Source organism: Nilaparvata lugens, chromosome 1, assembly GCF_014356525.2.
Source record: "Nilaparvata lugens isolate BPH chromosome 1, ASM1435652v1, whole genome shotgun sequence".
Lineage (NCBI taxonomy): Eukaryota > Metazoa > Arthropoda > Insecta > Hemiptera > Delphacidae > Nilaparvata > Nilaparvata lugens.
The window spans coordinates 63,768,193-63,791,027 of NC_052504.1; the positions used below are offsets into that span (position 1 = coordinate 63,768,193).

Genomic DNA, 22,835 nt, shown 5'->3' on the forward strand with positions numbered 1-22,835 from the left:
ATTATTAATTGGCAGTTCATTAGCGGTAACAGCAAGTTTAGGAATGGTATCAACCAGCTTGATACTATCAAATCTGGTTTGGAATTTGATTTGCAGTTCAGCAAACTCCAAGATAACTTCCTCAGATAGCGACTCTTTATCTGTTGCCTCATATTCACTCATTAATTTATCAAATTTTTTATCCAGACCAAAATAAAATTCACTACAAGTCATAGGTACTTGTTCATTGTACTTATCAGCTAGAGAAGATATCGATTGGTGCAACCTTCTTAGCTTATTCAATAATGGAAAATTCGACGCCATGGTTGTTATGAATAATCATACAGAAATAGAAAAATAGGTTACCAGATTGAAATTTACAACCGAAAAAGTTCAGATTAGCGGTCAGAACAGTTTAAGTTGATGGCCGAAAAAGTTCATATTTAACAAGAAATAGTTCAAGATCAATGTTCAAATCAATAGTTCGTAGATCAATATTCACAATTGATAAAAGATAGGTGGTAATTCACTACGTTTAGTGGTAAACACACAGTTAGCGGTAAAAGTTTGTAGCTGACTGTTAGGCACTGAAGTTCAAAACCAAAACAAAACTTTTTAGGTTATGTCGAACCGGGTGTAAAAGTTTGATAGTTAACAGCTTGATAGTCGATATCATAAGTCACTAATCAATGTTTTCAGATTTCGATACAAGATGGTGGTCGAAAGCGTCCGAATTGAAAATTTACGATTTTCCAAGAAAACTCACAAAGAAACTCTCAGAAAAAATTGAAATGAGCGTTTTCACTGTTCGTAGGTCGCTTTTCCTCCAACATTTGGCTGCGGTGGACCAGGTTTCGTGTTAGAGCCAATGAGGTGGACTTCTAAACACGTTACTTAGTAGCTCAGAAAATAAAATTGTTACCTTTAAAGGCATCTCGTTTGGGTATGGCGGGTTCACAGTGGACTGTAAGAGCGGTCTCCTTGTTCTGGTAGGCGGCAACACGTACAAATAATCAGGATTCACTTGCACTAGCGATGATGAATACATGGGCCCATGTCGTGGCGAAGAGATTACACAAAGAAGATCCAAATCTAGATATTTAGCGGAGTACTCTAACAAGAACTTTTCCTAACTAGTCGTGGTAGTAGTTTAAATTCAAACAAGTGAAGTGGTAATACATTTATGACTCCTTTAAAAAGAGAAACAACCGTGAAGTGTCAGGGCACCAAGCTCCCTCAAGCAGTTACAAATCGGAAGAGAGCTGGTAAGCAAAAAGGCGGGGGAAAACAGGGAGAACAGTGCCAACTACATAGAACTAAGCCATCTTAGAGCGGCTGATGGCAGTGGCATGCTAGACGGCCATGGGTGAGCGTGGTCGATTCAAATGGCTTGGCCCATACAATGATCAATAATAACATAACGTAAAATGAAATGTTTATTCATTCACCTTTCAAAGGTTTTGCTTTGAATAGGCCTACAAAGAAATTGAAACGTATTTTTACAAAGTAGTTTGGAGAGCATGCTCATTTGAATTGTCCCGCTGTAATCAGCTGTTTCCGTTTTACTATAATGCCAACAATACAACAGTAAAATATTGCGAATTTCCCTCATGTCAATTTAGACCCGAGATCTTATTTTATTCCTGGACTCTGTAAGTCCAGAACTTATAGATCCCGAGCTCGGAAACCGGCCCTATAAATCTTTGCAGCCAGGAAGAAATAGTTTTTTTTTAAATAACGTTGAATTTGGTCTTGAGATATTTATATCCAATCTATTTCACATGATATAATTCAGTCCATGTCTTTCACACCTTCGTTCAGTGCTGGTTCTATCGAGAAACATCTTTAGTAGGTCCCATTTTATAAATAAATTTTGGAATGGCAATATTCTCATCGCTCTAAACAGGGGCCTTGTATGTTCAACATACCCTGCATTACAAGACATGCGGATGAATGACTATTGCAATTGTAATCAATGGTTTATTGAGTGTTGTATGGTAAGCATCTCCCCAAATTGATAACCCATACTGTAGTTTTGAGTCAGCAGAAGCATAGTATAACATTTTCGTTATGTCAAGGGGACATATAGATTTGAGCTTATAAACTCTCTAAATTGATCCACCTGCCGATTGGTTTTCCAGTTTCAAATATAATTAAACTAGACGACAGGTCTGCTTCGCTCGTCTGCATTCTTCATTTCAGCTTGCTTCCTCCTGTCAAATAGCCAAATACAGACCTTCAGGCTCGATTCAATCACTAGTTGACTGAGACCACACAGGAAAACGATGGAAAATGCCGCTTTTGGTCGTATCGCTGGCGAACTTTTGAAGCTGTTCCAATAAAGAATCTTTAGATCCTAGCTGAGCCTTTCTAGCCAATATGAAGATTTCCCATCCCGAATAAGTTGATATCAACCATGCAGCTTATGGTTGAAAAAATTCCTGTCAATGTAATAATATGAATATAATTTCGCACATGAAGTGATTAAGATATGAGAACTATTGTATTAACATCTAGTTCTTTGAAATAAATAATGTACAGATCTTGAAAAACCTTCATTTCACTCTTTCAAGTTCCAATCTACTTGAAAAATATAAAAGAATGCATTAAAAAACTGTAGAAAAGGAACCCTCAAAAGTAGCACCGCTATTTTACCAAACAGAACTTGTGTACCGTATCGAGTCAAAATTTTCAAGTTCAGTCATCACTGAAACCCCAATACAGCTCAAAACTACAGAATTTGTAGGATCACATTTTAGTTGAACTGCTGTACCAAATTACAAACTTTTCTATCAATCATTTCTCATAAAATTGAAAAAAGCAGAAAACGTCAATTTTCGGCAAAATTTTGAAGCCTTTCCAACACAAAATATCTAGAATCTAGCTAAAAATCTGTACCACATATTTTAAAATTATCTATCAATTTTGCTCTTGATAAAGCTGAGAAAACGCAAATGAACTCTGGAAACACGCCGATTTTTGTGCATCTTTTGCGCTATTTCAAAATCTTATTCCCAATACAACAATTTTACCTCGTCAGCTGAGCCTATGCACTAAATTTGAACATTTTTTCTCGATTAGTTCTTGAAAAGTCAAGAAAAAACGCAGAATAACGCTGGAAAAAAGATTTTTGGTGCACCTTTGGAAATGTTTTCCAACCCATTCTTAGTGCGGTGCGCCTCTAGGTCAACTGAACATAACTGCCACATTTGAATTTATCTGGTGTAGTGGAACTTTAGATCTATTTATTATGAATCAGTGGATGAGTGAGTGAGTAATTGAATGAATAAATCAGTGCCATTTCGCTTTTATATATATAGATAATGCATTATCAATTACAGGTTGTAATTCCAAGCTCACCAGTCAAAGCAAAAGGTCTTCTACTATCTTGTATTAAGGATGGCGATCCATGTATTTTCCTTGAGCCGAAAGTGCTCTACAGAAGTATTACTGAAGAAGTACCTGAAGAGCCGTTTGAATTGCCTTTGGGAAAGGCAGACATCATCCGTAAAGGTAGCGCAAAGAACTATCCAAATTTAACATTTATTCTTTTAATCCTATCCAGGATGTGAAATCGCACTCATTTTCATCTATAAGAGCCCACAATCTTATTTACCAGAGTGATATTAGTGTATTACTTTGTCTGTGCGTTTTTGAAGGAATTGAGAACCTAAAATGACCTTTTGAGAATTATATTTTAATAATCGATTCACAGTGTTAATCGGTTGAATATTGGCTAATCAGTGAATACTGAATAAAAAAGACTAGGTATTGTCCAATCACAAATCTGTGGCAGGACATCTAGTCTTTTTATTCAGTAGGTTATGGATAACTATCACCTTCCACCTTCTCAACTACCTTCTTAGAAAAATAATCTGTGCATGCTTAAAAATCATCTCCGATGATGGGGATCAATTGGTAAGTAAATTGTGTCAGGTTTGTGTTTTATTTTATGTATTTTCCTTGACTTTTCTTCAAGAAAACATCAAGGGATACTTGATTGATTGATTGAGTACTTTATCTATGTAGATTACGATATATACTGGCTTATACACTTATATACAATAGCTTACAATACAGCAAAATTATAGATGAATTTACATAATATAGACTAAGAAAATAATTATTTAACTGTACCTATATGATATGAAAAAGTAATTTGTAATATAATAACTATAGATAATTATATTGTTATGCATCTACATAAATTGGCGGAGCTTTGGACATATCAATGTCCATTCTTCGGAAAGAATATTAAAAATATCCTCTCCACTAATCTGATCTTGATCTGAGAATCTAGGAGGATACAATGTGAAATTATGTGATACATGTGACAACGATTTCCCAAAGATTTCCTGGAACATCATGATTGTGCTATTAGCCGTTTGCTCTGTTAAACCGTTTTGTTGCAGCAATGTTTCTCATTGGTCTGGCCAGAGAATTCGAACTGTAGCACCAAAATCCCAGACTGCAGTTCTGCCAATAGTAGGCTTGTGTTTGCACCAGCGCAGACCGTCCTTCTGCTTTGGCCTTGTCGTCATAGTTTTCAGTCTGTCTTGTCTCGTCCCCGTTGTTGTGCAAGACCGAATTTGTATTTTGTCATGTAATTTCGATCGGAAATTTCTTGTAAATAATTGTTTGAGTGTCATGTGTGTGAATTATGAATATAACAGCGTAAATAGTATTGAATTGAATTAATTTGAATCGGATTTGAATTTATAAAGAATCCAGTTTGAGCTTTGTTCAAAACACAGTGCATAGCCTGCAAGTTGAATGCGAAAAGACAGCCCAGAAGCCAGAACCTGTCTTATTCCCAGATTTCATCCCACCCTGAACCTGATCAAAACACCTAATAAAGGCTTCGAAGGGCAAGTAGTCAAGCTTGGATTAAATCTGGTGAGTTTTTGCTCTTTTTTTATTGTTCATTAATGCAGAGTTTAACTGTACAAATAACCTGGCTCAAATTGAAGATTTAATTTTGCCCCTTGTTTGTATTTGATTATTTGAATAGTAAATTACAGTCCTCTGGTAGCTCCAGCCTGAGCTTTGTTCAGAACATTTCTTGATCCTGCCAGGCCGGGATGAATTTAAATTTGTAATTTATTGATTAATTCACACACATTGGATTTAAGCAGTTTCGTATTTGTCCAATGTTGGCATGTTGAGAATGGTCTGATCTATGCTCAACTTAAGTTTGTTGTAGCCTTGTTCTAGAGCAAGGTTTCTTGTCAATTTGTATTTGTCTGAAATTAAATTTATTTCAGTTAAAATTGTAATTTCCTGAAACTAGGCGCATTGTGCTCTTTTTCTCCGGAATTTGTTTGTTTGTTGGAATTTGTATTGTCCATTTTTTTTATACATGTTAGTGAAGGTTAATCACCAGCATGATTTTGTTTGTTCAATTCAACAAGTTATTGTTTGTTTGTGAGTTGTTGGAAGAACATTATCTTATCATATAGTTTTGTCTTCAGCAGTAACTTACCTTGTGAATTGATAATCAAAGTTTAACTTTGATAACTTACTAGTCGTGATTCTTCCTTTCATCTAGTTTTGAACTCATTCTTGTTTTATTGTCTCTGTTTGTATTGTCGGGGCTGAATTGTTTTGTGTATGAGTTCAAGATGGTACTGCCTAAAATTGACCTTCCGAAATTTGATGGGAACCAGACTCAATGGTCGGTGTTTTATGAACTATTAAAGGCATTGGTACATGACAACAAGAGTTTGAACGATCAGCAGAAGGTCCAATATCTTGTAAGTAGACTTACTGGACAAGCAGCAAATATTTGTCGTCATTTGCCACCATTGGCTAACAATTATCAAATAATTTGGCAGGCATTATTGACCCGCTATAACGATCCACGGGCGCAAGTTGATGCCTATTTCAAACAAATTTTTGAATTTCGTCCAATAAAATCAGAATCAAAGGCAGGTTGTATTGCAATTTTGGATGGGTTTTGCAGTTCAATCAATGCAGTGAAGAGATTGCGACTCACTGATTTGTCAGACTCAATATTCCTCTATCATGGCTTGAGATTGCTGGATCCAAGTTCTCGTAGAAATTTTGAATCGGCCGTCCATGCCAACTTATACCGATTATGTCAAATTCATTGAAAAGCAAATTAAGACTCTTCCTTCTGATGAGAAACAGACTGAATCGTTTAATATGAGGCACAAAAAGGATAATAAATCAAAAGTGTTTGTGGTTCAATCTAATGATTCATCTGACGATGCATCTAGTAAAAATCCCAATTGTCTGAAGTGCTCAAAACCGGGTCATCGGTTAGTAGATTGTGCAAGTTTCTTGAAAATGACTCCTTGGGATCGTTATTATTTGATTAAAGGAAAGTTTTGTTGTTTTCATTGTCTTGATGTGGATCATTTGAGTAGAGATTGTCGTAGTAAAACTCAGTGTGCTCAATGTTGAGAATCTCATCATTCTTTATTGCACTTTTCCAGATCAAGTTCCAATGAAGGTGTTGCGTCCTCGTCGAACTCCAAGGCAGGTGGCACATCACCTATTAGTTGTTGTTCTACATCCAACGATGTAGAAAATTCGACCGTTGTGTTGTCGACCGTCACTGCACATGTTCGAGATTGTAATGATCAGCTTTGTGATGTTCGTTTCTTGGTTGACACCGGAAGTCAGTGTCATTTTGTTACAGCCAAATTGTGTCGGCGTTTGAGACTACCATTCCAGCCCATGAAAACCGTTGTTCGTGGATTCGGTGGTGGTACTAGTGAAGTTTGAGGTCATACTTGTGTGTCGATTCAGTCGAAGTTGGATCCTACCGTCAAGTTTTCGATGGATGCCACAGTGGTAGATAAAATCATCGACAAGTTGCCTTCTTGTGAAATCGACAGATCCAAACTTCATCATCTTGAAAATCTCACACTGGCTGACGACAAATTCTACCTTCCTAGTAGAATAGATGGCATCATTGGTGCAGAGTTAGTTCCTCACTTGCTACGTGGGAGTCTTAGTACAGGTGAATCGCACGAATTGATGACTGTTAATAGTGTCTTTGGTCACATTCTGATGGGGAGAGCGCCGATTCTCACTTCAACAACGAATGTGTTGAATTGTTCTACAGCCATCTGTAATCCACTCGTTAGTAGTCCATCGTTGGATAGTTTTGTGGAACGTTTTCGGGAGTTGGAATCGTGCCCTGCACCAAGCTGTCAACTGAAACCGGAAGAGTTGGAGTGTGAGGTAAATTTTCGGAAGTCTGTACATCGTGTGAATTCTGGTCGTTTTGTTGTTGCCTTGTCATTTGCGGAGCCGCACAGCAGCTTGGGAGATTCGTATGCTGTCGCCGAATGCAGACTGCTGACTTTGGAGAGACGATTAGAGCTTGACAGCAATACTTGTATTTCATATCATGAAATATTGATCGATTACCTACGTCAGGGTCACATGTCGTTTGTAGCAGATCAGACAGACCGAGGTGGTTACTACATACCGCATCACGCCATCATGAAAGCAAGCAGCACTACCACGCCCATCCGAATTGTATTTGATGCTGGTTCCAGAACATCATCTGGTTTGTCATTGAACCAGGTTCTTCATGCTGGTCCCAAATTGCAGACTGATATTTTTGTTTTATTAGTTAATTTTCGTTTGTTCCCAATCGCACTAACTGCAGACATTAAACAAATGTATCGACAGATATTAGTGGAGGATTCCTGCCGTCGTTATCAGCGTGTATTGTGGAGATTTTCGCCGGAGGATCCAATCGAAATTTATCAGCTCAATTGTGTTGTTTTTGGTGTTTCAAGCTCTCCATATTTGGCGCCTCGCACCGTCCACCAGCTTGTAGAGGAGGATGGAAATCGTTTTCCAGCAGCCAAGGGGAGAATACCAAGAGACATTTTCATGGACGACTTAGTCACATCTGTCGCCACAGAGTCAGAGGCCGCGGAGCTGTATCGTCAGTCCAAGCAGCTGTTTGAGGGAGGAGGTTTCTCGCTCACAAAGTGGACTTCAAATTCACCATCAATGTTGGAGAAATCTCGGAGGAAGAGAAATCGTTTTCGTACAAGGATTTTGAAGCAGACAACTCCTTGGCTATCTTGGGATTGAATTGGCAACCTAGTACTGATCTGTTTCAGTTTTCAGTCAAGAGTGGTGAGGTCGTCGCTACTAAGCATTCTATTCTGTCAGTGATGGCTCGTATCTATGATCCACTTGGTCTCTTGTCACCGTTTACATTATTTCTAAAGTGTCTTGTCCAGAAACTGTTGAAATTAGGAGTGGATTGGGACGAGAAGCCGCCTGAGTCTATATGCACTCTTTGGGAGAATTGTCAAAAAGAGTTGTCTCTATTGTTGAAATTTGCTGTTCCACGTCACATTGGTTTGTTTCAGGATTCTCACTTCAGTTTGATTGGTTTTTGTGACGCATCATTGTCTGGTTATGGTGCAGTTATCTATGTGAAGTCGCAGAAGGAGAGCGAGGAGCCAAGAGTTGTATTATTGTGTTCAAAGTCCAAGGTAGCACCATCTAAAGTTGTTTCAATACCTCATTTGGAGTTGTGTGCGGCACTCTTGTTGGCAGAACTCATGAATTCAGTAGTCACTATTATTAGTGAACGTTGTCATGTGTCTCGTATTGTCGCACTCTCTGATTCTACAGTCACCTTGTGTTGGATTAATGCTCCATCCGCAAAATGGCAAAATTTTGTTGGTAATCGCGTCACAAAAATACAGGATTCTTGTATACAGGAGTGGATGCATGTTGCCGGAATTGAAAATCCCGCTGACTGTTTGTCTAGAGGTTTATCACCAGTTGAGCTTGTGAACTTTCCGTTGTGGCTCTCAGGTTCATCATGGATAGCAGAGGACGAATGCAATTGGCCCGTCCGAACTGAAATGGAAGAGATAGTGGATCCACCGGAGGCGAAAAAACCGTCAGTGTTGACAGTCACAAAATCTCCTGATTGTAACAGCAATGCAATATATTCATTGATTGGTCGTTGTTCGGATTATGGTCGTCTTTTGAGAATTGTAATTCTTGTTCTCAAATTTTTACAAATCTTACCCCAATCAGAAGAATCAGATTTCGATGTAGCTGAGAGATATCTATGTAAAGTGGTACAGAAGATACATTTTTCATCTGAATTTGTGCAACTAGAGAAGGGAGAGGATTGTTCTATGCGCCTACGTCGCCTGTCTCCATTCATTGATAGAGGTGTGATTCGTGTCTGCGGTCGTTTGTCTCATGCTGGACTGGAATTTGAGACTTGTCATCAGATGATCTTACCAAAATCCGACGCTTTCGTATCGATGTTGATTGATTATCATCACAAGAAGAATTGTCATGCTGGACCTTCGTTATTGTTGTCCTTGATCAGACAGAAATTCTGGATACTGTCTGCTCGCTCTATTATTTGTATTTGTGTCTTTAAGTGTAATCATTGTTTCCGTGTTCGACCTAGTAATAATGCAATTATTCCAAAAATGGGTGACCTGCCTGCTTGTCGAGTGTCAAAATGCAAACCATTTGAAAATTGTGGTGTGGATTACGCTGGTCCTCTGCGTATTACTATGATGAGACGTCGTAATCCTTGTGCTTTGAAAGCCTACATTTGTCTGTTTGTGTGTATGGCAACAAAGGCGTTACATATTGAGTTGGTATCGGATCTATCAACGCCCATGTTTTTAGCTGCGTTTCGTCGTTTTTTGTCACGTCGTGGACCCTGTCGTGTGATGTATTCCGATTGTGGTACTAATTTTGTAGGTGCCAAGGAACAGTTGCGAAAAATATCTCAACTTTTGAACTCGTCCGAGTTTCAAACCACATTGACTAGTCAACTCGCCGAACACAAAATTGATTGGAAATTCATTCCCCCTGGTTCACCGCATTTTGGAGGCCTGTGGGAGGCAAATGTCAAATCTGTAAAGTTGCATCTGTTCAGAGTAATTGGCAATCAACTTCTCACCTATGAGGAACTGAACACTGTATTGGTGCAGATTGAAGGTGTCCTGAATTTCCGCCCACTGTGTGTACTGAGTGAGGATCCGTGTGAACCGCTGGCTTTAACCCCAGCACACTTTTTGACTCTAACACCGTTGAAATCATTTCCCATGCGGGATGTGGACAGTGTCCCTGTGAATCATCTCACCAGGTATGAATTGATCAGTCAACTTATTCAATCGTTCTGGAATCGATGGAGAAGAGAGTACCTGCACGAACTTCAAAGTCGTAAAAAATGGTTGAAATCACCCACTTCTATCAGTGTGGGAACGGTTGTGGTAGTAGACCAACCAAACACACCTCCATTGCAGTGGCCACTGGGTGTCATTGAACAAGTGTTTCTGGGAAGTGACGGCGAGGTTCGAGTGGCGAGTGTTCACCTAAAAACTGGTATTTATAAAAGACCAGTAACAAAATTAATCCACTCCCAACTCAATAGTTGTTGTGCTTGTTGAATTTTTTTTTCTTTGTGTTGTTTTTTGGTGTTGGTGTTTTGTTCTTTTTGGCATGTCTGGATTTTTTCCTTTCTGTGGTTTTTTCGGTTTTTGTAACTTAGTTTTGTAAAATAGTTTTTCAGAGGCAGGGGTATGGTCTGGCCAGAGAATTCGAACTGTAGTGCCAAAATCCTAGACTGCAGTTCTGCCAATAGTAGGCTTGTGTTTGCGCCAGCGCAGACCGTCCTTCTGCTTTGGCCTTGTCGTCCTAGTTTTCAGTCTGTCTTGTCTCGTCCCCGTTGTTGTGCAAGACCAAATTTGTATTTTGTCATGTAATTTCGATCGGAAATTTCTTGTAAATAATTGTTTGAGTGTCGTGTGTGTGAATTATGAATATAACAGCGTAAATAGTATTGAATGAATTAATTTGAATCGGATTTGAATTTATAAAGAATCCAGTTTGAGCTTTGTTCGAAACACAGTGCATAGCCTGCAAGTTGAACGCGAAAAGACAGCCCGGAAGCCAGAACCTGTCTTATTCCCAGATTTCATCCCACCCTGAACCTGATCAAAACACCTAATAAAGGCTTCGAAGGGCAAGTAGTCAAGCTTGGATTAAATCTGGTGAGTTTTTGCTCTTTTTTTATTGTTCATAATTGCAGAGTTTAACTGTACAAATAACCTGGCTCAAATTGAAGATTAAATTTTGCCCCTTGTTTGTATTTGATTATTTGAATAGTGAATTACAGTCCTCTGGTAGCTCTAGCCTGAGCTTTGTTCAGAACACTCATTCATCAACTTCTAACAACTGATGTTGTTGATGATGTCCATGATAATCTTCAGCTTTTGTCTCATAAGAGTAGAAAACATAATCATGGGCGCCCATATGAACTTTTTTGATGGGGGGCAAGCTCGACTGGGAGATCTAGGAGGTATGGAATACCCCCCAGAAAACCGTGTTCCGGGGGTCCCCCCCCCCGAAAAAAGTTTAAAGAAATCAACCCCTCAAACGCATTTTTAAGTTTTCTGAAAGTGTATTTGCCTTTTTTTATATCGATTTATACAGGGTATTTCCAAATTCCCTACCAATATTCTAGGCAGTGGCGGCTTGTCCTATGTGTTCAATGGTTCATTGAACCCCCATAATTGAATCAACTTCCTATACAATGATGAATTTGCAACTCAAATAATTATATATTTTCATTTTATACTCATGAAATTACTTCATAACATTATTTTCATCTACATAAACTTAACGTCGATGTTTTGCGGCCGGTGCCTGAGAGCCCGGAGTGGCTTGCTTGAAACAGCACCAAATGGCATGACGGAACAGCACTGAAAGGCATGATGAGACGGGTGGTGGTGGAAAGCAGTGTTCATTCCCCGATGTGAACCAAAAAACAGGGCTGGGTGAGGTAGCGGAACGGAGGAGGGGAATCGGTTTGCTAGCACGGATTTGGTTCACAATCCTGTCTGAACCAAGTTTGCACGAGTTCATCCGAGAGTAGCCGAACCTAGCCGAGGCAAGTGAAGCATTCGGTAAACCTCGGAATGAATCGTGAGTATTCGTGATATGGATATAGTGCCATCTTGAACTTGCTCATAACCCATAAATTTAAATTTGTTGCCAGTAAACAGTAAAAAAGCGGTAAACAAGAAGTAGCCTAAGCGTGACAGTTTTGAGGTTATACGGTATGGTTTCGGGTATACACTGTATACACTGTGATAGATTTCACTGCATTTTTCGTTATATAAATTTGTTTTGCTTGTAGAAGAATATAGTAATTTCTAATGTGTTTCATGTGTATTCGTGAGTATTTCTTGTGTGTCCATTTTCTTTTAGTGAGAGTGTGAATATAATTTGTTGTGTTACCGTAACAGCATTTTGATGAAGAAATATGAATAAGGTTCAGTATTTTTTGTTAAATACAAACAATATTAATATCAAGAATAGGTGTCAAATTAAACATAATTGTAGACCAACTCCCGAAGTAAGAATCAAACAAGAAAAATATGAACAGGACAAAAAATTTATATTTGTAGAAAATTTATGCTCAATCTTTGGGGTGTAATTCCTTGAAATTATTATTGATCACCTTTACACTTGATTATGCTCAATACTCTATATCCTCTTGACCTTTGTCCCCAATACATGAGGTTGTACCCCCAAGCTAGAAGATCACGAGCCGAGCCGCTACTGATTCTAGGGAATTGTTCCTAAGTAAGAAATATATCCGAATATCATTTTTTAAATGTCTGAAAGTCCTTAGTTACTCACACAGCCGTCATTTTGTTTTTTCACTTACTATTTTTTCAACAATTCCTGAACATATGGAAATTAAACTTTCCACAATCATTTATGACAACAAGACAGATAAAATTATGACAAATTTCTCATAAAATCTCCTCGATTTGATTTATTATTTCACTATGTTATGCAATTCCCTACAATTGTTGTAGCAATTTCAGTATTGAGAGAAAAATCTTCAGTTTTACAACAATATTGATCAGTTGACAGAGGATTTGCATGGAAGAAATGCTTGAAACACAATTTTTTACTTTGTAGCTTTGTATGGACTAGTTAAATGGCAAAACTATCAAAAGTTCCCAATTTTTTCATCAAATTTTTGCTTTTACAGGGCTTATAAATTTCCAACGATATATCGAAAAAATAAATGACAATAATTTAATTATACTTTAATTATTAGAATAATCCCAATTACAGTACTAGAAATTTGTTAATTGTTGACAAACATCGTTTCCGGTGGTTCGGAACCCAACTAAAACTGTAGATCCATTTATTCTCATTATCATCCGCCTCATTATTCACGCACAACCCTAGAACTCATGTGGGCATCACCTCCAGCAAGAGCCCACGGCCCACCCAGAGCACTGAAATATGCACGGTTTCCTTGAGGCAGACGCGCGTCCCAAGTCTATCAGTACTGCATCGCACACAAACACATGCGCACTCACCCGCCTCTCACTACATAGGTAGCTAGCAACAATAAATTATTAAGTTGTAATATTACGCAATATGAACGTTTTTAACACTGATAATATGTAACAGTATCTCAGTTTGATCAACTAACTGTGAAACCACAGTTTTTTATTAAAAGTTTTTTCCTGAGATCTCAAGAACATGATTAACCACCCTAACAGTATAAAAAAACGTGAAAACGTTTCATTGTAATACCATTTTTTTCTCTATGTTTATTGAAGCTCTAAAGCTTCTGGAACTTTGTAGAGGACCTGTAGGGAGAACTTCAACTCTGTAGCAATATTACGACATGCTTCACACGAAAGGTTATTTTTTGTTGCCGACATAAACATTGGCGAATATAGAATACATTTTTTGGGGGGGGTTTAACCTTTGGCAAGGTTAATGTATGGTTAAGTGATTTTACATTATACTTAATATAAGTTTTGCTGCTCATATTCAGAGGGTAATTTGCGCTGAACGCCCTTTATACTCTACCGTCAGGACATCAAAAATACCTTTACCGTCAAAAATTCAGATTACTGTACTTTTTTCTGCAATTACTATACTGATTTTTCTTTATATTTATTATTCTGGGGCCCCGAAATAATGGTGCCCTAAGTGCCCCGCCCACACCTTTATATGCGCCCCTGTTGTCACATCCAGTAGTAAACTAAATATCTCGCTGCAATATATGCTTTAGAAATTAGGCTTGCTTACTAATCGGATCACGCAGTGTAAATTAAAGTTGTAACTTTGTGCATATTACATTTTATTTAATTTTTCAATTAAATTTGCAGGTGATGCTGTAACATTGATAGGATGGGGCACCCAGGTACATGTTCTGATTGAGACGGCTGACTTGGCTCGTCAACAACTTGGAATAAATTGTGAGGTTATTGATCTTATTTCAATTCTACCTTGGGACTTCGAAGCTGTATGCAACGTGAGTTTATGAATCTATTGTTTAATGCTATGGAAAAGGGGGATCCCTTTCAGTCGCCTATTATGAACAAGCAGGGATTACTGTATAGTTATAATTCTACTTCCCCTACCACACTGGGAAAATGAATCAATTTTTATTGTTATTTATTATTATAATAAAGAAAAGGGTCCACAATTAAATTAATAGAGTAGACTTTAATACTAACACTGAAGCCATACAAACAAAAACTTCAATATAAATCAAGTTTAATTATTTGAACTCTGGAGCTGTATCGTTGGTGTAAACCCGAATCAACAAACATGAACGGATATCAAATTGGTCTAATTAGTGAATCAACTCTGTCAGGAAAAAATTATTCAAGTAGAATAAAAATATCGAATAAATATAAAATATATTTTTTTAATATTGTATGTTAGTTTTTTTATAATATGAGCATGCTCATATTGAAATCATAAACTTTATTAAATCATGCTCATCATGCATGAAATAATAAAGTTTGTGGGTTACCTTGTGGTTTTTATCTCAAGCATGGGATCCCTTATACTAAGGTGGGTTTTTTCAAGACGCTTGTAGCCAAATAATTCATTTGATAAAAATTACTCATTATTCTCTCTATATCCACTAATTTGGCCTAATTTTATACTAGGATTTATTGGAAAGAATTCACGTTGATGCTGACTGAAGAGATGATGTCTGATCTGCTTTCCAGGTTTAAAGTCTAACGAAAGCCCGAATTTCGAGAATTTTAATTCACTGAGCAAAGTGAGGTCTAAGATTCAAGTCGACGGTTTGAATTTCTTTTTATGTTTTTATTTATGTTCCGCATTTACAGCGAAACGCGGCAATAGGTTTTCATGAAAGTTATGTTCCTTTTTGAATTGAGCGTCGACGTATAAATATGAGGTTTTTGAAATTTTTCATTCTAACAATAATATAAAGGAAAAGTTAACCAATATTACTGTAAAACTCAGACTGTAGAATTATTTATTATCAATCAGCTGGCGAAATAATCAGAAGAACGTTTTCAATATGAAAACGTTCAATTGCTGATCGACAATGTTGGCAATGTCAATCAGGTTGACGTATCGACAATGCTAATCTTATGTTGTAAACAACTATAATACTACCAAAAGCTAAATACCTAAAAGACATACATTGTACCTAGTATTCTAGGTACATTGAGACATACTGTGCCTAGAATACCTTATTCTAGGTACAATGTACATAGAATATACCTATTATCAATGTACCTAGTATTCTAGGTACATTGAGACATCTGTCAACTGGTCAGCCACAGTTGAAAGCAGAGAAAGGTCGAGAAAAAATACTATGTTACTTGACTCATTAATTGCATGCAATTAATAATCCACTTGAGAGCTTTCAAAGACAGCGTAATTCAAAAAGGACCATACCTGTCAAATTTCAAAAAAATCTATTGCCGCGTTCCACCGTAAATGCGAAACAAACATACATACATGAAAACATACATAAATGAAGGAAAGACATACGTAACATAAACTGTGAAACACATACATAAAAACATAAATAGAAATGCAAAACCGCAAAGCTTGAATCTTAGAACTCACTCCGCACGGTCAATTAAATAAAATCTATTTATAAGTAAAAAATATTTTTTTCTCATTTGACAACAATGTAGAAAGAAACAAACTGTGGACCTTACGTTCAATTCATTTTCATTCTTCTTTTATGTTTTTCTCTGTATTCTCTCACTTTAAATTCCACGTCTCCACACAAAATTATAGAGTCATAGTCAGATGAAAAATTTGCTTCAAAATGTATGTTGTTTCTCTCTCCCATTACTCAATTGAAATATCTATTTTTGCAGTCTGTGAAGAAAACTGGACGAGTGATAATAGCTCATGAAGCACCGTTGACTAGTGGATTTGGAGCCGAAATGGCAGCAACAATTCAGGTATTATCTTATGATTTTCAAAACTTATTCAAAAATGAAAATTACATTTAATTAGTAAATTTGTTCCTTCATTCTCAATACCTTCAATGTTATTTGATTTTCAGTGTCAGCTAATATAAATTTTATTTTAAACGCTCCAGATCTATCTGAAAATATAATCAAATGAGCAATATTACAAATGAATGTTACTATAGAAGAGTTCCTCCCTATATCAGTTTGATTACGGTATTGTGTTTGTCTAGGAGGAGTGCTTCTTGTACCTGGAGGCGCCTGTACAGAGAGTGACTGGCTTCGACACACCTTTTCCTCATGTATTCGAGCCTTTCTACCTTCCCAATAAATGGCGGTGTTTTCATGCCATCAAAGACATCATGAAATATTAGTGGTAGCTACAAAATAAATTCAAAATTTGGATTTGAGTGGTCTAATTTAATAGATGAAATTTTATTATTTCTATATGTTAAAAATACTTGTTGATTAATAACTAATTATTTATCACTCTAGACTTTTACGATCATTTTTGTATTTCTTATTGAAGTTTTCAAATTTGAAATGTGAATGTTAAATATACATATATGCGAATTGTATATGTAATATTCTAATTTATAACAAGATTGATAGTAAACATCGTTGTTGAACCTTCAAATTCATTTTGATTTGGCAGTATTTAAGTAGGAGGAGTATTGTACTCTACTCAACGTTTTTTCTTTCTCAACTGTGAGTAGCCTACATGATTCAATAAATAAATAGTCTATAAATTTTGGATTTTCGAAAGTTGTACATAAATGACTAAAGTTGGCTCATTGGGCAGTTGAGTCTTGGACTTACATTTGCAAGGCATTCAAAAAAAAATTAACTATGGTTCACAAGATCTAATGATGTACTTAATAAAACTCCATTATAAATGGAAACTTGAAAATTTTATTAATGAGGAAAAAATCCTAATTTCAAACACTCTATACTTCCGTTGAACGAGTAACCGCTGAAGACTAGTTTTCCTAATCATAAGCTACCAACTATCAGCTTCAAATTGATTTGTAGCCTGAAGAAAATGTCAATTTCCTGAAATCAAGGGATGATATATTGTATTTTGGAGACATAAATTTGCAATTTGAAGATGAAAAATATTTTAACATTCCCCCAGTATTTTGGAGCCCAACTGAAAATATGGACCTATTCAAGTATTCATCTTTCATCATCATATTATCATCATCCTACCCACTATCCACTCACAAGCCCAGCTAGGATTCGTGAGCTCTCACTCTCAAAAAAATATACTTGGTGCATTTAGTGATTTCTAAAATATTTGGAAAATGAGATTGATTCATTGATTGATATTAAATTTTCCATTATATTCCAATACATAATTGTGATGATATTATAGTAGGCGTTTCTTGTAAGAATATTTGATAATACTCCCTATCAAGATCTGGTATTCTAGTATCGTATTCAATTACCTTTATCTCTAACAGTTTCTCAAATCTTTACCAGATATCATCTGCAATACAAAATTAGTCAGCATTCCATTTCACAATTTATTCAACTCTTCATAAGACTCTCGAGTTTACATACCATGATATCCACATAGAGATTAAGTCTATAATATTACGTTGATATCAGACTACTCTGACACAATTTTAAAAGGAAGCAAAGTGAAATTGATTGACAAATTTCATTTTTGACATTACCATCAATCTTATGTCATGAGCATTAAGTGTTCCTTTTCTTGTGTGGCGTGAGTGACCTACTTAAGGTAACTGACTGAACTACCTATTGATATGTAGGGCAAGTATTTCAAAATGTTCTCTTTACAAGTTAGGACATGATCAGTTATTTCCAATAAATAGTTCTATTTTTTCCTCCCATCGCTTTCTATAATAATATGAATGATTTAAAAGTAAAGTTTATTGATACCGTATATGGATTTTTCTCTAGTTTAAAATAAACTCTTGAATAGCAGGCAGAATTCTTTATTCATTTTTGAAAATGACACTGATGTAAATAACACTGGTACCGTAGATAAAATAATAAGGAAAACATAATTTTATGGAATGAATAAATATTGAATATAAATCGTTCAAGAATCCACGAACCAGGAATTGAAATGTATTTTAGAGGAATTAAACTCAGAGGGGTTCAACTCAAAATGTCTTACAAAAATTGCACTTTTTAGTCCAAATTAAGTTTTAATGCCAACTTATCCTTCCTTCAAGAGTTAACTTATTACTAGCAGATGACATTTTTATGGAACACATAACCAAAAAATTGATTTTTTCAATCGTCAAATTTGTTCATCATTATAAACCTTTTGATTGATTTCCAATTTTATTGCTAGGCGAATTTGGAATTTACCATTTTTGTGATTCACAGTCATGCTTCGAGACTATATTTTTAACGTTTTTAATGGGCTATCTAATTATATCGCCTTATTGGTGGTAATTGTGTTTCGAAAAGGTGGAAGATTGGGTAGAAATGAGAAGTGGTATTATGGAGAAGACAAATTAGAAGTTATAAACGAATATAAGTACCTTGGAATAGCATTTACCTCTGCCCTGTCTATGCGTTCGCATTTCAAAAATAAGGTGACTGCAGCCAAATATGGTAAACAGTGTTTGGCGACAGCTTATTTTAAATGACAAGGTACCAATTTCATCGAAGTGGCATGTCTGTAATGCGGCAAGTAGAGCTGTTGTCACATATGCCGCGGAGATGTGGGGGTATATTGAATCGGAGGAACTTGAACGTTTTGGACGGTTTTCCATAAAAAGATTGCTCTCCCTGCCAAGGAATACTCCTGACTATGTGTTATACTTGAAATCAGGGGTGGATAAAATGTGGTTGACTACCTTATGCCAGCATTTTAATTATATATTGAAAACTTTGGCTATGCCATCCAAACGATTCCCACGAATTATTTCGGAAATTTTTATTAGAGAGAAATGTGGCTGGTATGCATTGGCTAGAGTTGTGTCGGGAGTATGAGGTAGATTGGCCGGATTAATTGGAACAAAGAGATAGGTGGGTTGAGATAGGTCAGCTCCTGATTGATAAGATACGGGAAAGATTTAGGAGCAAATGGATAGGCAGAGCTGACTTGGCTCACTTCCACTCACTGTACGCAGCTTTAAATAAAGATGAGACTTTAATCAGAGATTACATCAATGGATATTGGAAAGGACAGAGGTAATAGAGTATTTAAATGGTAAAAGTTGGAGGAATCTAGTGGGATATGTGAAATCTGCATTAAAGTACAGAGGGGAAATAATAAATGAGTTCAATTACTGATTTATACCAGAAAAATAAGTTGTAGAATTGCGAATATCAATTCAGAATAGGAAATTATATTTTAGGAAATTAGGAAAAATATTTTAGAAATATAGGAAATTATATTAGGTATTATTTTGTTTTCATGCTTTCGATAATATTATAATGCAAGCCTTGCCACATTGTTTGTTTGTATTGTTCCTCTATTAATTAATTAATTGTTTAGGTTGTTCAGGATATTATAATTTATTGCTCGTTTTCTATTGGTCACCAAAAGTTTACAGTGGTTATTGCTTTCTTTTCTCTCTCAACTTTGGCTGACGGCAGAAAATGCCAAGCTAAATGAACTTAGAACACTTATTGATATCATCAAGAGATACTTTTATTTATTGTTTTGTCTACCACGTATTATATACATTTAATATCAAAACTGCTATAATATTGTCATGTCAATAAAGTTCTTTTCTTTCTTTCTTATATCGCCTTATTTTTGAATTGCATATTCCATACCTAACATGCTTTAGTTAGTGACCTCATCTGAGGTCAATTGAGTCAATGGCCTGTTTGGATAAAATATTTCGCTCGAATGCCATAACAGCCTACTTTTCTCTAATAGCTTCTAATCGATTGTTTTTCAAGATTTAGAAATGTTCCAGAGTCATTATCTGTCTTATCAGAATAAATTCAGAGAAAATTATTTTTACAGAGCCTATTTTTTGCACAGAACTAGTTTCTTTGGCCACAAACAACACAGTAATTAAACAGGTCACTAATTGAATCTCTATAATTTCAATCACTCACAGAATGTTAGCAGTATTGTTATATATTGTATGAATATGAATATTCTCATTGACAGTTCAATTAATTAGATTGGAAATTATTGAACAATTACTGATTTCGATTCATTTTAGAGAAAAGTAATTTTGGTATATCCCTCCACTTATCAAGCTTTTTTGTTATTATTTGAGCCACATTTATATTATATTACAATAAACTAAAATTACTGTACTTACAAAAACTGCAATATTTTGTATATTTAAATTCGATGCCCAATTTTATATTGTGTTGACTATTTTATTATATTTAATCTGATGATTCCAAATTGATTCAAAAAATACTTACACATTTTTTATTTCTATCAAAATTCTGGCATTTCTAGGACAGTTCAACTTGAGACTGAAATTTCAATAACTGCATTAATGCAATGATTTTTGTTCTGCAATATAGTGAAGTGGATATGTTATAATCTATTGCCATTTAGAAAATCCATAATTTACGGTTCGTTAATAAATAAGCATAAATTTAATCAATCACTAACATATATCAAATAATCAGTTCATTAAAATCTCCCTTTCGGTGATAGTGCCTTTATTAAACTATCATTTTATTTAGCGCCGATAATCGTGGATCGTCGGTGACCGAATCGAAATCACCATCCGTATTGTTGCCTTATAGAGTTGCCGTTGCCATGGTAACGCAGAATTCCCTTTTGGTGACTTGCAGGCCATTATTTATGGGGCGAATGATGTCATCATCATGTCGCGCTCATAACAGTTTCGTATGCAGAGTCGTGGGCTTAACAATAGCGTGTATCGGGTCGTGATATGATTTCGTGTTTGAATCGGCGCAGCAAATCCTTCACAACAAATTTAGGTTAAAACCGATCCATGAAAGAGCAGAGCATCCGACGACTAGGCCTATGTGGCAACGTGCGATAATGTGACAACCGCGCGGAACACATGCATCTTCTGCATGCATAAGCAACAATTATGCCAGCCTAATTAAGCACCCTATTCCAGCAATAAGTTTTCAAAAACGTGTTCCTTATTACGTAGAATGACAATACTGTAGACATTTTTACATCAACCTATTTTTAGTTGTTTAAATACGAAACGTATAATTTTTGAATCCTGTTTATTATAGGTGTGGCATGCAAAACAAGAATTTTACTTTCAAATCAAAAACTGTTTTAAAGCTATAATAGGGTATATATTATCAAACTCTTTCCAAATATGTTTGTTTATACTGGTACTCTCGCTGTAATAATTATTATCTGTACCTCAAGGTTAGACACATTTCTCTCAATAATTCTACACTGATTACTTGATTTGATTATAGGTATACTTTCCAGAAAATTTATTACGGATTTAAATTGAAAGTTACTGTATGGAATACTCAAGGGTCCTTGTTATGTATCTCAGCTTAATTATTAGGGATGTAGATATTTTAAACTCCAAATTAACTTTAAGACGACAGTCCACATACTTATTCCAATTAATTTTTCTAGAAATGAGATCTTAATGATCGGTTTCCAAGGATAAATTCAATTTTTTTAGAGCTATACAATTATTTGAATAATATTTAAGAGTAAATTATTGAATCAAACTTTGTCCGTATCTAGAAAAATAATACAACAGAGAGTGAAATAGGCCATAAAAGAACTAACATTTAAGCTTTTTTACAAAATTATTCATTCAGAAATTCGTCTAAAGTACGAAAATACTGATATTGTAATCTAGAAGGAACACAATGAGGTAGAAAATTCAGACTCAGTACAATTACTTCATCCTCTCTAAACTTAATCTCTCAGTGTATTTAATTTCCCAGAACAAAAACGTTCTTCCTAATGCATTGTTTAAGCTTAGAAGAGGATTTTGGAATTTTAAATAAAGTTTGATGCCTCAAATTGTAAATTGTTAATACAGTATTGCCAAAATCCTTTTCTTTTTTTAAATTCTAAATAAATTTATATCATACGAGTGGTAGTAAGTTTTCAAAAATTTCGAAAAAATCATTATGTGCTTAAAAATCATGAACATTTTTTCAATATCTGCTTGGAGATAGCTAATAATTTCAAACTAACATTAAATAACAATTAATAATTCTATTAGGACTGGTTTCAAATTACAGTAATAGAAATGAATTTAAGCTTCCCATCAATGAAAAATATTCAGTTTATTCAATCAAATTATTCAAAGGGTTCTTATATCATTGGAATCAGCATCGCTTTTCTTAACATTTGTATCATCAATAATGAAGGAAATATCTTTTCAACGGTGGGTTTTCCATGACCGATCAAGCCACAAATGAAAAAAAAACATATATGAAATCTTTGAAAAGCATTGAAAAACAATAATCACGCTTGCATGAAAAGAACCGAACTAATAGCAGGCAAAATATAGATATCCGGGTTCTCGTTCTTGTAAAACATGACAACATGAATAGTCGCCCGTTACGTACGATACTCTCTCAGTTGAATTCACTTCATCAATGAATTGTTCACCTTGAAAATAGAGGCTCACCGAACAATAAACTAGTCTTTTA

At 35.7% G+C, this 22,835-nt stretch overlaps 1 protein-coding gene across 5 annotated transcripts in view; it reads left to right on the forward strand.

Moving 5' to 3' along the window:
* LOC111055410 (2-oxoisovalerate dehydrogenase subunit beta, mitochondrial) overlaps positions 1-19,236 on the forward strand; it is a 34,175-nt gene extending 14,939 nt beyond the window's left edge. For all 5 annotated transcript variants that reach the window (XM_022342601.2, XM_022342604.2, XM_022342602.2 and 2 more), the window contains exons 5-8: positions 3,321-3,492; positions 14,169-14,314; positions 16,161-16,247; positions 16,490-19,236. In XM_022342601.2, the coding sequence (XP_022198293.2) occupies positions 3,321-3,492; positions 14,169-14,314; positions 16,161-16,247; positions 16,490-16,630 (546 nt within the window). In that variant the 3' untranslated portion in view covers positions 16,631-19,236. The remainder of the gene's footprint in view (positions 1-3,320; positions 3,493-14,168; positions 14,315-16,160; positions 16,248-16,489) is intronic.
* Positions 19,237-22,835: the final 3,599 nt, after the last annotated feature.